Source organism: Sciurus vulgaris (assembly GCF_902686455.1).
Source record: "Sciurus vulgaris genome assembly, chromosome: 1".
In the NCBI taxonomy this organism is placed as follows: domain Eukaryota; kingdom Metazoa; phylum Chordata; class Mammalia; order Rodentia; family Sciuridae; genus Sciurus; species Sciurus vulgaris.
In genome coordinates, this window is record NC_136461.1 from 65,602,510 (window position 1) to 65,616,129 (window position 13,620).

The 13,620-nt window shown below is 36.7% G+C and overlaps 2 protein-coding genes across 5 annotated transcripts in view; both read left to right on the forward strand.

Annotated features, from left to right (window-relative positions):
* The window catches only part of MIGA1 (mitoguardin 1), a 76,939-nt gene extending 75,654 nt beyond the window's left edge, over positions 1-1,285 (forward strand). The window contains 1 exon segment of the mRNA XM_079138087.1: positions 102-1,285. Within this exon segment, the coding sequence (XP_078994213.1) occupies positions 102-320 (219 nt within the window). The 3' untranslated portion in view covers positions 321-1,285.
* A 9,360-nt stretch (positions 1,286-10,645) lies between these two features.
* Positions 10,646-13,620, forward strand: part of NEXN (nexilin F-actin binding protein) — a 48,590-nt gene continuing 45,615 nt past the window's right edge. For 2 of the 4 annotated variants that reach the window (XM_079137857.1, XM_079137859.1), the window contains exon 1: positions 10,646-10,783. The gene's annotated coding sequence lies outside the window, so the exon portion shown is untranslated. The other 2 variants (XM_079137858.1, XM_079137860.1) reach the window with 2 other exon arrangements.

Genomic DNA, 13,620 nt, shown 5'->3' on the forward strand with positions numbered 1-13,620 from the left:
TCTGACTCCTGATGCAGTGCTAATTACAATGTTAATAACTCTTTAGATTCAATATAATTTTGGTCTAATAAATGCCCATGTGTTTTGTGTTCATTTTCCAGAATCAAGTTCTTTTCTTTCTCAAAGACATTTTTGATTTTGAGAAGGTGCGCTATTCAAGTATAGAGACTTTGGCTGAAGACCTCATGCAGTTACTCATTCGCCGCATGGAACTTTTAATGGCCTATCTTGGAGCAGATGCCCTGAGGCACACAAGTAGTTGTATAAGCGGTCATGGGCATGTTATGTCCAGTGGGCTGTTGGAAGCCAAAGTACAATAAGTACCATAAGAATCATACATTTTGAGAATGCTATAGAATATTTTAAGGTAACTATTGATTTTGTAATACATATTACAAAATTGGTGGATACATACTACAGAATTGGTGAATGTAGACTCAGGGAGGGAAAAAAATCTAGTAAAGAGTGAGTGAATAAGTACTGTACTTTTACAGAAATTCTGTCTTTGAATCCCTGTGTAGTGTATTCAGAGCAGCTTTTTAATAATTTAGGTAGTAGTTTAAGTTGTGAATTATGTATTCTCTAGGAATATTGCTTAATTTGAAGCCAGTACTTGGGAGTTGATTTGTCAACTTCAAGCTGTCAGAAGTGTCCAGTGTCATTCTTAAAAGCTTTTATTCTTTGCATCTTGAAAATATACATTTTTGCCAAGATCTTTGTGGTCCACACATGCTAGAATATATTATTCCTAGTGTCATCATGTTTAACTGCGTGAAAATGTGTTTTTAACTGTAAAATTATCCATTTGTTTGATCAAATTTAGGCAGTAGTGGCATTTAATATGTACTGCTTATATTATTGCTTGTGCATTTGTTTATGTGTTTGAATCAAAGAAATTATAATCACTGAGTATTAATATAAAACATTTAGATGAATTGACACTAAGAAGTTTACAAGTTGTAACTTTTTATATTAGATTAACTGTAGTTTCCAAAATATGTTAACTATTGGTCCTATAAGTTAAAATAGAGAGACTGATGTGCTTTTATCTTTTAATAGATTAGGACATTTTTCTTTTGAGACGAGGGAGGGTTGGCATAGTGCAAAGACTTTTTTTTTTTTTTTTTTTTGAAGCCACCACGTTGTTTTCCGAGGTGCTGGGGATTCCAACCCGGGTCCCTGCGCACACTAGGCAAGCACTCTGCGAGCTGAGCTATTTGCCCACTCCCAGAACATTTTTCTTTTGAATTAATATTGATTCAAAAGATAACTTTTTTTTTTTTTTTTTTAAGAAAAGCAACTTAAAATTTATCCTTTATAAATGTAGTTTTGAGACTGACTCAAAAGGTATTAAACCTTGGTAACGGTAAAATAATTTCTCCTTTATCCTTCCACAAAACAAATTTTTAGTTATTCTCACAGGGGACTCAGCATACTGGGAATTTGTTATAGTATGTCCATATTTTTAAAATGTTTATACTTTGAGTCCTAGATTTTTTGTTTGTTGTTTTTTTGTTTTTATTTTTTTGCGGTGCTGGGGATGGAACCCAGGGCCTTGTGCTTGCAAGGCCCTGACTGAGCTCTCCCCAGTCCTTGTTTGTTATTCTTTATTTGCAGTGCTGGGGATTGAACTCGGGGGCGCTTTATCACTTGAGCTACATACCCAACCTTTTTTTTTTTTTAATTATTTTTATTTTGAGACAGAATCTCACTAAGTCACTGAGGCTGGCCTTGAACTTGAGATCCTCCTGCCTCAACCTCCCTAGTAGCTAGGATTCCAGGCATGGGATACTGCACCCAACAGAATCTTAGGTTTTAGAGAAAGTTTTTTTTTTCTTTTTTCTTTCTCTGATATAGAACAAAATATTTTTATGATATGGAAGTATATTCTGTGTCCTTTATGACAAGTGTATGAACACGTGGGTTGTTTTTGAGTGAGGCTCTTCAGAGTCTATTAGATATTTTCAGAATTCCATTAATTTTGCTTCTAAGTCATATACCACTTGTTTGAAGTGACTGACTTTATATCAATGGGTTAGGTTTGTTGATTTTGCTCCTGAGGTGGTCTTAATACATTTTAGGAGTGAGTTACACAAGAGGATCTAAAATGCATTTTTTGCATTTTAGATTAAAGTGCCTAGTTTCAGATTAATGAATAGAAAATGAAAAGTGAAAAAGGAATAATTTTTAAGATTTTAAATTTATGTGCCACAATAATGTAAATTAATTACAGAATATAAAATTCAGAATCATGCAGTTTTGCATGTACTGTGTAGGTTAGAACATTAAACATATGAAATATTACTCTAATTGTTCTTGAGTATGTAACTCCTTGGTATCTTACTTAGTTTTTGTGGATTTTTTTTCCAGTTTTGGGGATCAAACTCAGGGCCTGCATGCATGCTAGGCAAATGCTCTACTACTGAGCTACATCCCCAGTCCTCTTACATAGATTTTTAAATTAACAATTGCCTATTCATAATTCTCACTGAAGGAGGAGTATGATTAGAAGTACCAAAATGGAAAATTCCATTATGAAAGTTTTTACTTTTTATTTAATATTAGGTGTTTTCACCCTGTTGTTGAGATAGCACTGGCCTTGAATGATGCACACATATATATGTGTGTGTATATTCATATTCCCATTACCTCATAGGCAGGACAGTAATTGCTTCTATAATTCACTCATTTGAGGCTATGGTTTTTGTTTATAAACAAAAGCTATGAATAAACTTACTTTTTTATTTAAGAAAGATACTGTTTGAACTCAATTTTGAAGAATTGCACTGTTTAATAATGCTGCTACTATGTAGGATAACTGTGGGAAATTTACTTCATCAGATAAGGTGAGTGGCATCTTAGAAGGTGTTTGGGTCTTTTTTCTTCTCTCTCTCTCCCTCCCTCCCTCCCTCCAATTTCAATTTTTTTTTAATTGCCCATCTTCAGAAAGTTGATTTTTTCCAAATTCAGTGCTTGAGTTTGATGATTAGTTTTTGGTCAGTTCTGTAATTACATTACCAAGATACTTTCTTTGTGGCCTTTGACAAAAGGGTAAGAGAACCAAATAGAATTTCAGGGCAATAAATGTAGGAAAAGTCTATTTTATGTGAAGAAACTTGACTTTTTAAAAAGAAAACATTCCCTAAAAAGACTATTTCTGACTGAAGAAGGGTATTTAAGACATACATGCATGCCAGTTTTCATTTGCCTTAAAATTGGATCAAGCAGCAAAAGCAATGCTTTAAAAATGGTGAGAACTAGTCTATAGCCTTTCAGGGTAAAAACCCAGGAATTCCTGGTGGTATTGTCAGGAAATTGCTGTTACCACCATGAGTCCTCAGTTCACTTCCATATGTAAGTTAAAGCAGGGCCTTGGATTAGTTAGTCCTGAGAAAATGACTTTTTCCTCCTCTTTTCTGGAAGAAAAAGATAAGTGTTCAGATGATTTATATGTTATGTTTCTTTCTTTCTTTTTTTTTTTTTTCCTAGTTTGGTTTGCATTTTTTTTTTTTTTTTTTTTTTACAATTAACAAAGCAGTTATTTCTTCCCGGAGGTTAACAATATGTTAATGGAATGTCAAAAAGGTACTAACTTTTTAAAAAGCTAAGTTTTCCATACTATTATAGTCAGCTCCAAAGAACTTTCTCTTTCTTCTAAAGTAGTATTCATCATTTGCATCCATTTTGAATGAGTTTTATTAATTTGTTATTAAATGACTATAAAAAGTTATTTACAAGTGTTTTCTTGCCTTAAGATGTAACATTTTCTACTTATTCCCAAAAGAGTGATTATTTGCATTATAAAGGAATTATTAGTTTATTATCCCTTTAAACCTAGGAATCAAGAATGCCAAAGTAACATTTAGTGTACTTCTCTGAAATTTCATAATCAGAAATTTTAAAATATGTTTATAAGCCATTTGGTTTTATTTTAATGTGACATGTATTTAGAAATTGGTTGGGTTGTAAATTTCAAAGTGGCTGTAAGAATTAGGCTGAATTCAAATTTTTTTTTTAACTTGGATAAATCAGATTAATTTAAGTATGTGAGAGTTAAAAGAAATTATATTATCTGTGAAAAAATGGAAACCATAGGGACATCTTTACCTTGTTCCTAATGGTTATGTTACTGTTTTGTTTAGTTTGAGAACAACCATGTTAACTTTACTTGGCTGATATCAGTAAATGTATTTACTTCTTAAATATGAGAACTGAACTCATTAATTTGTATAAAAGTAAAACACTACAGTAGCAGGAAAAAATAGCATTGGCTCTTTAGCCAAAATAAGCACTATAACATGGATGTATTACTGCCAAATAAAAAGTGATCATACATCTAGGAAATGTATTGCATATTTTAAACAATGTTTATATATAATTGGGAGGTCACAATTGTCTCATCAGACTCTACGCTATGAGCACTTTCCATCTATATATCACCATATATACAGTGTCTGTGCAGAAACATTGAAATTGAATGTAAAAGTGTGTTATCTTTATGTACTAATATGGAAAAAAGGTGATTTTGTGATGAATAAAGTCAAAGTACTTGTGTCTTGAAGAGTTACAGTGAGTAATGTCATCAAGCATAGTAAAAATTTATCAAATTGATATATATATATATCCATCCCTCTTCAGATTTCAGCCTCCTTTCTCATCACGTCTTGGTAAGGGTTTAGATATGTTTAATCACGGAGAAAGCTGCTGCCTGAACACCATCATGGGGCAGAAAGGATTCACCTGGACACAAAAACAGTATTCTTAATTTGAGACTTTAAATAAATAGATTTATTATAAAGTAATTAAGCATGTATTATATAGATAAATGGATTGTTTGTTTATGGTGCTGGGATCAAAACCAGGGTCTCTTGCATGCTGGAACAAACACTGTCCAACTGAGCTGCATACGGAGCCCCCATGTAAAAAAGTTTTAAATTAAACTTATCAACTGAAGTATATTACTTAATAAGCAAATCATACAAATGTTGAGTCTCTTTCATTCTGGATATAGGGTTGGAGTAGAACAGGGACCCAGATCTGCATCTCTTATCTCATTTTCTGTTTTCCATGTCATTTCTGCCATCTTCTTTATTGTCTCATGCATACTCTTTGATCCTACTATCTGAACTTAATGTTTTGCACTTTAAACATTTCTCTCTGAATTCTTATTCTTAAAATGCTTCTCTGCAAGCATCTCACTATTCTGTTATTACATTGTAAGGTTTTTTTTGGAAATCTTTATAAACCCACTTTGTTTATCCACTGCCTTCTTTACCGTTCTTGTGCTGCTTTTGACTTATATTTTTTTCTTCAGTGTTTCTTCCTGTTCCCTATGTTCTCTGATTCCTTACCCTGCCACTTATTTCCCCTTGATCTCTTGCTCTCCTATGCTACTGACATTTCTGATCAGGCTGCACAAGTTCTTTGGTCTGCTGAAGTTCTTTGGTTTTTTTTTTTTTTTTTTCCCCTCCCCTACATCTAAACAGTGAAAATCCTACAGTAACCTTCATCATCTGGGCAGGGATGGGCTGGATTTCAGAAGAGAAAAGAAAAAGAGCAAACCTTCCTTCCATGACACTTTTTATTCTTTACTTAAAAGCCACAGCAAGCAACTGATACATCAAATATCACCTCAGCATTTTGCTTTTAATTTTTTTATGTGTGTCATAGAAGCCTTTCACAAAGTACATTTATATATAGGAAATTACAGAACTGATAATTTGCTGTTTGAAATAACACCATAGTACTTGAATATAGAGAAACACTTTAACAGCCGAAAAGCAACTAGAATATATAACTTATCAAACTTGGAAATTTTTTAATATAATACTTAAGAGAATGGTCCCAGTAACCTTTAAAAGTGTATGAAGTATTTGTCAGGTATGGTGGTGCATGCCAGTAATCCCAGTGACCAGGAGGCTAAGGCAGGAGGATCACAAGTTCAAAGCCAGCCTTAGCAACTTATGAGAGCCTAAGCAATTTAGCAACACCCCATTTCAAAATAAAAAGGGCTGAGGCTGGGCATGGTGGTGCATGCCTATAATCCCAACAGCTCAGGAGGCTGAGGCAGGAGGATCAAGGGTTCATAGCCAGCCTTAGCAATTTAGTGAGGTACTCAGCAATTCAGTGAGACCTTGTCTCTAAATAAAATACAAAAAAGGGCAGGGGATATAGCTAAGTGCCCCTAAGTTCAATCCACAGTACCAAAAAATTAAAATAAATGATGGGGATATAGCTTAGTGGTAGAATGCCCCTGGGTTCAGTCCCCAGTACCAGAAAAAGGAAAAAAAAAAAAAAAGAAGTGTTTAGTGTGTGATAATAAAGTAGGTTAAAGCAAATATTTCTTTCCTTTCCACCTACCCTTTGTTTGAGACAGTCTCAACTATGTTTTCTAGACTAGTCACAAACTTCTGGGCTCAAGTGATCCTCCTGCATCAGCCTCTTGAGTAGCCTCTTATCACCACACCTGGCTTTTAGGTCAGTCATGGCCTGAAGACCTTTAGTTAAAGTATGGATTCACTGGATTTTCCAAGATACCTTGGTACATAAACTACACCCTTAAGTCATTTTCCGGGATTTCAAGTTCCTTGTTTTTCTTTCATGACCTTTTTTTTTTCTTCTTCTTTTTAAAATATTTTTACTTGTAGTTGGATATAATAACTTTATTTTTTTTAATGTGGTGCTGAGGATCAAACCCAGTGCCTCACACATGTTAGCTAGGCAAGCACTCCACCACTGAGCCACAACCCCAGCCCTCTTTCATGACCCTTTTAAAGGAGAAAACAACTTAGACATGAAAGCAATGAGTACATAATCTCCCGAGGTTTTACTAAGTTTGTACCCAATCTTTTTTTACATGTCTTCCCCACGCTTAGGTTGATGGCAATTTTTGTAAGCTATTTGCCTTTATCAAATTTTTTCAAAGCATTCAACTTAGATTTTAATAAAGATTATAACATCCTTTTAACTTTAATGTTTATCTTTGTAATGTTCATATGATTTCAAAAGGGACTAGGAGTATAGCTCAGGGGAAGAGCACTTGCCTTGATTTGAAACCCAGCACCATGAAAAAAAAGAAAAAGCTCTGATACAGTCAAGATTGACAACAGATCCAGCTGGTTCATGATAAATATGCCAGGAATGTTTATACAATTTGACAAATCTTGGATTTCTTATAATTTTCTCAAATTTACATGTTAAAACTTAGCCCTTGACCACCCCTGCCAATAGTCCTCTTCTACCAGTCTTCCCCTCTGAGTGAAAGACAACTCCCTTCTTTAGTTCAAGGACCAGAAACCTCTTTTCATTTCACTTCAGTCTGTTACCAGAATCATACCACTTCTACCTAAAAATGTACCAAGGGAAAAAAAAAAAAAGAGGGAAGCCATTTTTCACTACCTTCACAGCTGTCACCTTGGTGCATAACCCTTCTACCACACATTCTGGTTCTTGTGGAAGCCTCTTTATTGGTCCCCTGCTTCCTCACTTGCCCCATTTAGTATATTTCCAGCACATCAGCCAAGATGAACACGTTACAAGCAGTCACAGTTACTACATTGTTTAAAACCCACCAATGTCCACCCAACTTAGAGTAAAAAGCAAAGTCCTTACAACACTATACAAAAAGGGTTTTGCCCTCTTCCCCTGCCCCACCCCACCTATTTGTTCACATACTCAGCTTCACCCACACAGGCCTCCTTATTTGTCTTAGAACATATCTGATAGGACCCTTCTCTGGGCCTTTGTCCTTCTCCCTGGTTCAGTCTTCAGATGCTTACATAGCTCACTGCCTGCTACAGTCTGGATATGGTTTATAATATTCAAAAGTTCATGTGTTGTGAGCTGGGGTTGTGGCTCAGCGGTAGAGCACTGCCTCACTTCTGTGGGGCACTGGGCTCCATTCCCAGCACTGTATATAAATAAATGAATAAAAGTCCATCAACAACTAAAAAAAAAAAAAAAAGTTCATGTGGTGTGGAAAATTGGTCCCCAGACAATGTTAAGAGGTGGCAGAACCTTTAAAAGGTAGGGCTTAGTAAGAGGTCATTACTGGTTCACCCTACACTCTGGCTCCCTGTCTCACTGTATGATCTCACCCTCTCCCACAAACTCTATGCCATTGTGATGCCATCTGTCAAGAGGTCCTCACCAGAGCCAAACTGGTATCAACACCATGCCCTGAAACTCCAGAACTGTGAGCTAAATAAACCTCCTTTATAAAAGTTATCTGACCTCAGGTATTTTGTTACAGTAGTAGGAAATGAATTAATATGTTGCCTCACTTTCCTCAATAGTTTTACTCATTTGAGGTTTTCTCTAGTTGTTCTAAGATTAAAACATCCATTTAGCCCATTCTCAACAATTCCCTACTTCTCTGCTGGTTTTTTAAACATTTTTTTAGTTGTAGATGGATACAATACCTTATTTTATTTATTGTTATGTGATGCTGAGCTACAACCCCAGCCCCAATTCCTGCTGATTTTATCCATATTGCATATCACTAAGTACTACATAAGTCATTTGTTTATCTGCTTTCTACTAGAATTTATGTTCCATGAGGATGAGAGCCTTATTTATTTTGTTCCCGCTGTATCTTCAGTATCTGGAACTGATAATTTGTTGAATGAATGATGAATTGGTGAATAAGTAGGCCTTGCAGGCTGTGGGTAGTTTTCAGTATTTTATAGAGAGTTTTTTTAATCTAGTAAATCCATTGAGGAGAAACACAAAATTTAAAAAACTTCTCACTTGTTTAAATCACAAAAATATATAGTTATAAATTGATAATTATAGGGAGGAAAAGGGTGGGATGAGCACTTACAGAACAGGTGCAAGTAAGGTTTCTCTGAGGAAGCAACATTTAAATGGTGATCCAAAGGATATGTTTAAGTTAGGTGAAGAGTTGGGAAAAGAGGATGCCATGCAGAAGGTATGACTTGTGTACCTGCAGCCAGGGTGACCATGAACTAAAGAAGGCCAAGGTGAGGATACTGAAGGGAGCACAGGGCAAGCTAAATAATCCTGACCACCTATCACTGTCTGTATTTAACCATTTTAATCACCAAATTAGAACTTCACTTGAGGAATGAACACCTTACCCATCTTTTTTTTTTGTTCTTTGTAGTTATACCTGACACTAGAATGTATTTTGGCATATCATACATACATGGGATATAACTTCCCATTCTTGGGGTCATAAATGATGTGGAGTTACACTGGTCGTGGATTCATTTATGAACCTAGGAAGGTTACGTCCAATTCATTCTTCTATCTTTCCTATTCCCACCCCCTTCACTTCCCTTCATTCCCTTTTGTCTAATTCAGAGTACTTCTATTCTCTCCCTACCCCCATTGTGTGTTAGCATCCGCATATCAGAACATCCAGCCTTTGCTTTTGGGGGACTGGCTTATTTCACTTAGCGTAATAATCTCCAGTTCCATCCATTTACCAGCAGATGCCATAATTTCATTCTTCTTACAGCTGGGTAATATTCCATTGTGTTTATATACCTCATTTTCTTTATCCATTCATCTGTTGAAGGGCACCTAGGTTGATTGCCTTACTCATCTTAAAAGAATTTTCATCCTGAATAAATGGTATGGAAATGGGGATGGGAAAGTTATATTATGAGCAAAAGGTCTTTTGACAACCCTGAAATATGACCTGAACACTGCTGTCTGCCCAGAGCCTGAAGTTGCAAGTAGTTACCTTTGTCCTTGGTGTATCTGTCTGGATATCAGTTTTTGTTGTTTTTTTTTTTTTTTTTTTTTTTTTTTTTTTTTTAATTTAAAGTGCGGGAAAGAAAATCTCCCCCACCAAAAAAAAAAAAAAAAAAAAAAAAACTCTTCTGAATATGCATTTCACGTTTTAATATCGTGTTGTCAGATGAATTTAATTCACAGACTAGTGATCCAAGTTGAAAAAAAGGATTGGAGATGCCTAATACAAATGCCTTTATGAAGATTTAGGAAGACGGTAGATGATTTGCCTTTAGTTAAGGGAAGAATGAAAATTACTACACACACACACACACACACACACACACACACACAAATTATATTCCTCTTTCTCCTCCAGCATATTGGAGTTAAAGCCCAGGGCTCAAGAAAGAGAGAGCAATAAACAGATGAAGTGTTCTGGGATTGTCCAACCAGGCTCTCATTAATAAAAGAAAAGCTGGTCAAAGGTCAGTGCTTTAGGTGAAAATAATGTAATAGCTTCACTTTTTGATTAGAAACGAAGACAGGTAGAGAGACTGAGAGAAGTGGGTCTCGGGCAAATGGGTTGCAAGGAAGCAGACTGGGAATGACCATTCTAGCATCATTCCTTTCCCACGGAGGAGGCAGCCTCCCCTCTCTGGGCCCTGCTGTAGGTGGAGGCAGGCCCAAGTTTGGGGATCAGTTCAGGCACTCTGGACCGGGCAACAGGCAAGTTCTGGCGCAAAGTTGGCAGCCACCGCCCGCTCGCCTGCCTCTCTAGGACTCTCCACCCTTCGCTGGGTGATAGGTGGGGGTGGGGGACTGGGGAACTGGCCTTGTGTTTTGGAACAGCTGCAGCCGGCGCTGGGCCCGTCTGGAATGCGGGAACAGGCTGCGCACCAGGACTTTTATGGAAACTTGCTGCCGGGGCCGGCGGCGGCGGCGGCAGCCAGAGGGCTCCCAGTGACTGGAGCAGCAGTGGCTGCGGTCAGGACTCTCAGACCCCTACCTACCCTCAAGCGCCGCACGCGCACAGTCTCTCCGCACGCGAAGAGGTCTTTCGCTTGTCACCGGTACCTGAAGGGTAAGAGGGTTTGGGGTAACGTGGAATGGGGGCGGTGAAGATCGGGTCCCTTGGCGCCGGTGGAAACAGCGGCAGTAAAGAGGCGCTCTGGACGCCCAGGCTCCTGGCCCGCTCCGCTGCAGCACCAAAGCGCGCCGGGTTCCATCCAGCCGTAAGTAGGCTTGGGTTTCCAGGCAAAACGCACCGACCCTCGGGGCTGCGTCCTTTGGGCCCGGGTCGACCTCGCCATCTCGGTCTTAACCCGTCTCTGGCTTCTGGTTGCGCTTTCCTTGCTTCCGCTCTGCCTTTCCTTATTGGTCGGGTTTTGGGTGCTTTTTTGTACTCCTGCAGGAAAAGAACCCTCCGTGAGCGGAGCGGGTGCCTGTCCCTTTGCTGTATCCTTGGGGTCCGAGAGGGTATAAAGTTCACTGTGATCCCCCGCCACGCGCCCCATTGGTCTGCGTCTCCACCAGCAATGCCCATTATTTTAAAATCATTTCTGATCGTCTTCTATGAAGGCTGGGGAGTGAAATATGATTTAACAACCTAGCATCTCCAAACTGTTTTTTCCCCCTCTCTACACGAGGTGAGATGCTGAAGACTGAGCAAGCAAATAGAGCTTGAAGTTGAAGTGAAAAATGCAGTGACCTCTTGAGAAGTCCCTTGTCTATATATGCATTTTGATAACACCGTCTTTGTAAACTGGAAACGTTCTATAAATACTAAAGATTTATTATTATTGGCATTTGTAAGAAAAATAATCAAATTGAGTGGATAGTTGGTTAGCAAAATGACTTCAAGGTATTTATTTTATATTTATTAAAGACTACAACGTGAACAAAGAGTTGGGAGAGATAGATAACACGGTAAAAATAGCATGAGGATATGTCCTAACAAAATGTCTGTCCTTGAGAAAGAGGCAGGTGGAGAAAAGAAGCAAATCATAATAAGTAAGAAATTAGTTATCTGACCAAAGCGATGAGGACATCATTCATCAGCTAAATTTTGTTAATGAGTTCATATAATATGGGCCCACTGGTCTTCCAGTCATAACCATGTCATGGGTAGTGTGGTTAAATAATTTTAAGTATTTATACCATCTTAGTCACACATTATAAGAGTGAACTGCATAATTTGAGCCCCTAAAATTCTTTTGTAGGTTAAATTGTTGCCATAAGGAAACTTGAAACATACATGTCTCTGAAATTCTTTTGAGTTCCAGAGTATTTGTAAGGAAAAAAATATGTAATCATTCAAATGAATGAAAGGGGTTTTAAAGGAAGGTATATTTTGTACAAATGAACTTTGGTTATTGATGTAGCTGGTTTGGTTCTTTTTCCTTGCAGCTATTGGCACCTATTTCTGAAGGAATTTTATATTTTGGTTAATGCTTCTGAGGAATAATTTTTTTAATGTGTGCAATTCTTTATTCTACCTGCCAACAACTCATTTAAAGAATCCTAAGCAAAAACCACAACAAAATTATCTTAAATAGCTTTCCTTATTACAGTTATTGACGTAATCCAGTTTTAATTGACAATTTGCACCTTCAAATCCATTTTCAATTAAAATATAGTGAGTAGCAATTTTTCCTGCTCACTTTAAAATGAAATCTGTGCTATTTTTGAAAATTTGACATGTAAGGCAGATCATTGTCAAAATGTATGTCATCTTGAGATGACTATATTTAGCACCAACAAAGGAATGCATTATCTAGGTTTTTGAACAGTATTTTACCCCTAAAATTTCACTTGAAATATTTAGGTTAGGGTTTTACTCACGAATAAAATGAAAACTAAATATGTATGTTTGGAAGAGAATTGGGGATTTAGATAGCTTACAACCCAAGTGGCATGAAGTAATATACTTTGTTCATTAAAAAAGTAAACTTATTTTTAAACAGCCCTAGAATAAAAATATTATTCAAATAAACATGAGAGGGGCTGGGGTTGTAGCTCAGTGGTAGAGCACTTGCCTACACTGGTTTTGATCCTCAGCACCACATAAAAATAAACAAATAAATAAAAGAAAGGTATTATGTCCATCTACAACTAAAAATTTTTTAAAAAATAAATACAATAAAGGTTCATCAACAAAAAATTTTTTAAATAAACAAAGTGTGTAAGAGATGAGCAGATATCTAAAAGTTTTTACAGAAAAGAGAATTTTAGCATATTTTATAATTATGTAGGCCACATAAAAATCTTGGTAGTTTGTAATTCAGAGGGAGAATAACTTACATTTTTTTCCAATTTTTTTGTTTTAATACTTTTTAGCTGTCAATGGATTTTTTTATTTTATTTATTTATATGTGGTGCTAAGTATTGAACGCAGGGCCTCATGCATGCCAGACAAGCGCTCTACCACTGAGCCACAACCCCAGCCTGGCTTATAACATTCTTAACAAGTTCACATGTTTCTGCTCTTATTTATTCACTCACCTGTACAGTTTCTTTCATGCTCTCTCTTCTGGATTTCGAATTGCCTAGTTACATATTATACACATTTGAAATTGTTATATTTTCTTCTTTTACATAAATATTCAATATATAGTGTGGCTTAACTTATGGTCTTGTACTTGTGTGTATATATGTGTGTAGATGTGCGTGCTGTGGATTGAACCCAGGGCCTGAGCATGCTCAGCACATGCTCTACCACTGAGCTCCCCCAGCCTATTGTATGTTTTGTACACTCAGAGTGGGCAGATTTTAACTCAGAAATTTACCCTAACTCTTAGTCATTGTGTTATGATGTTAATACAACTATATTTATGGTTAAAAATTATAGAGAACATAAAAAGTTGTTCTCACAATCTGATACTCCTCTTATTAGTATTTTCTAGTCTTTTCTGTATGAAT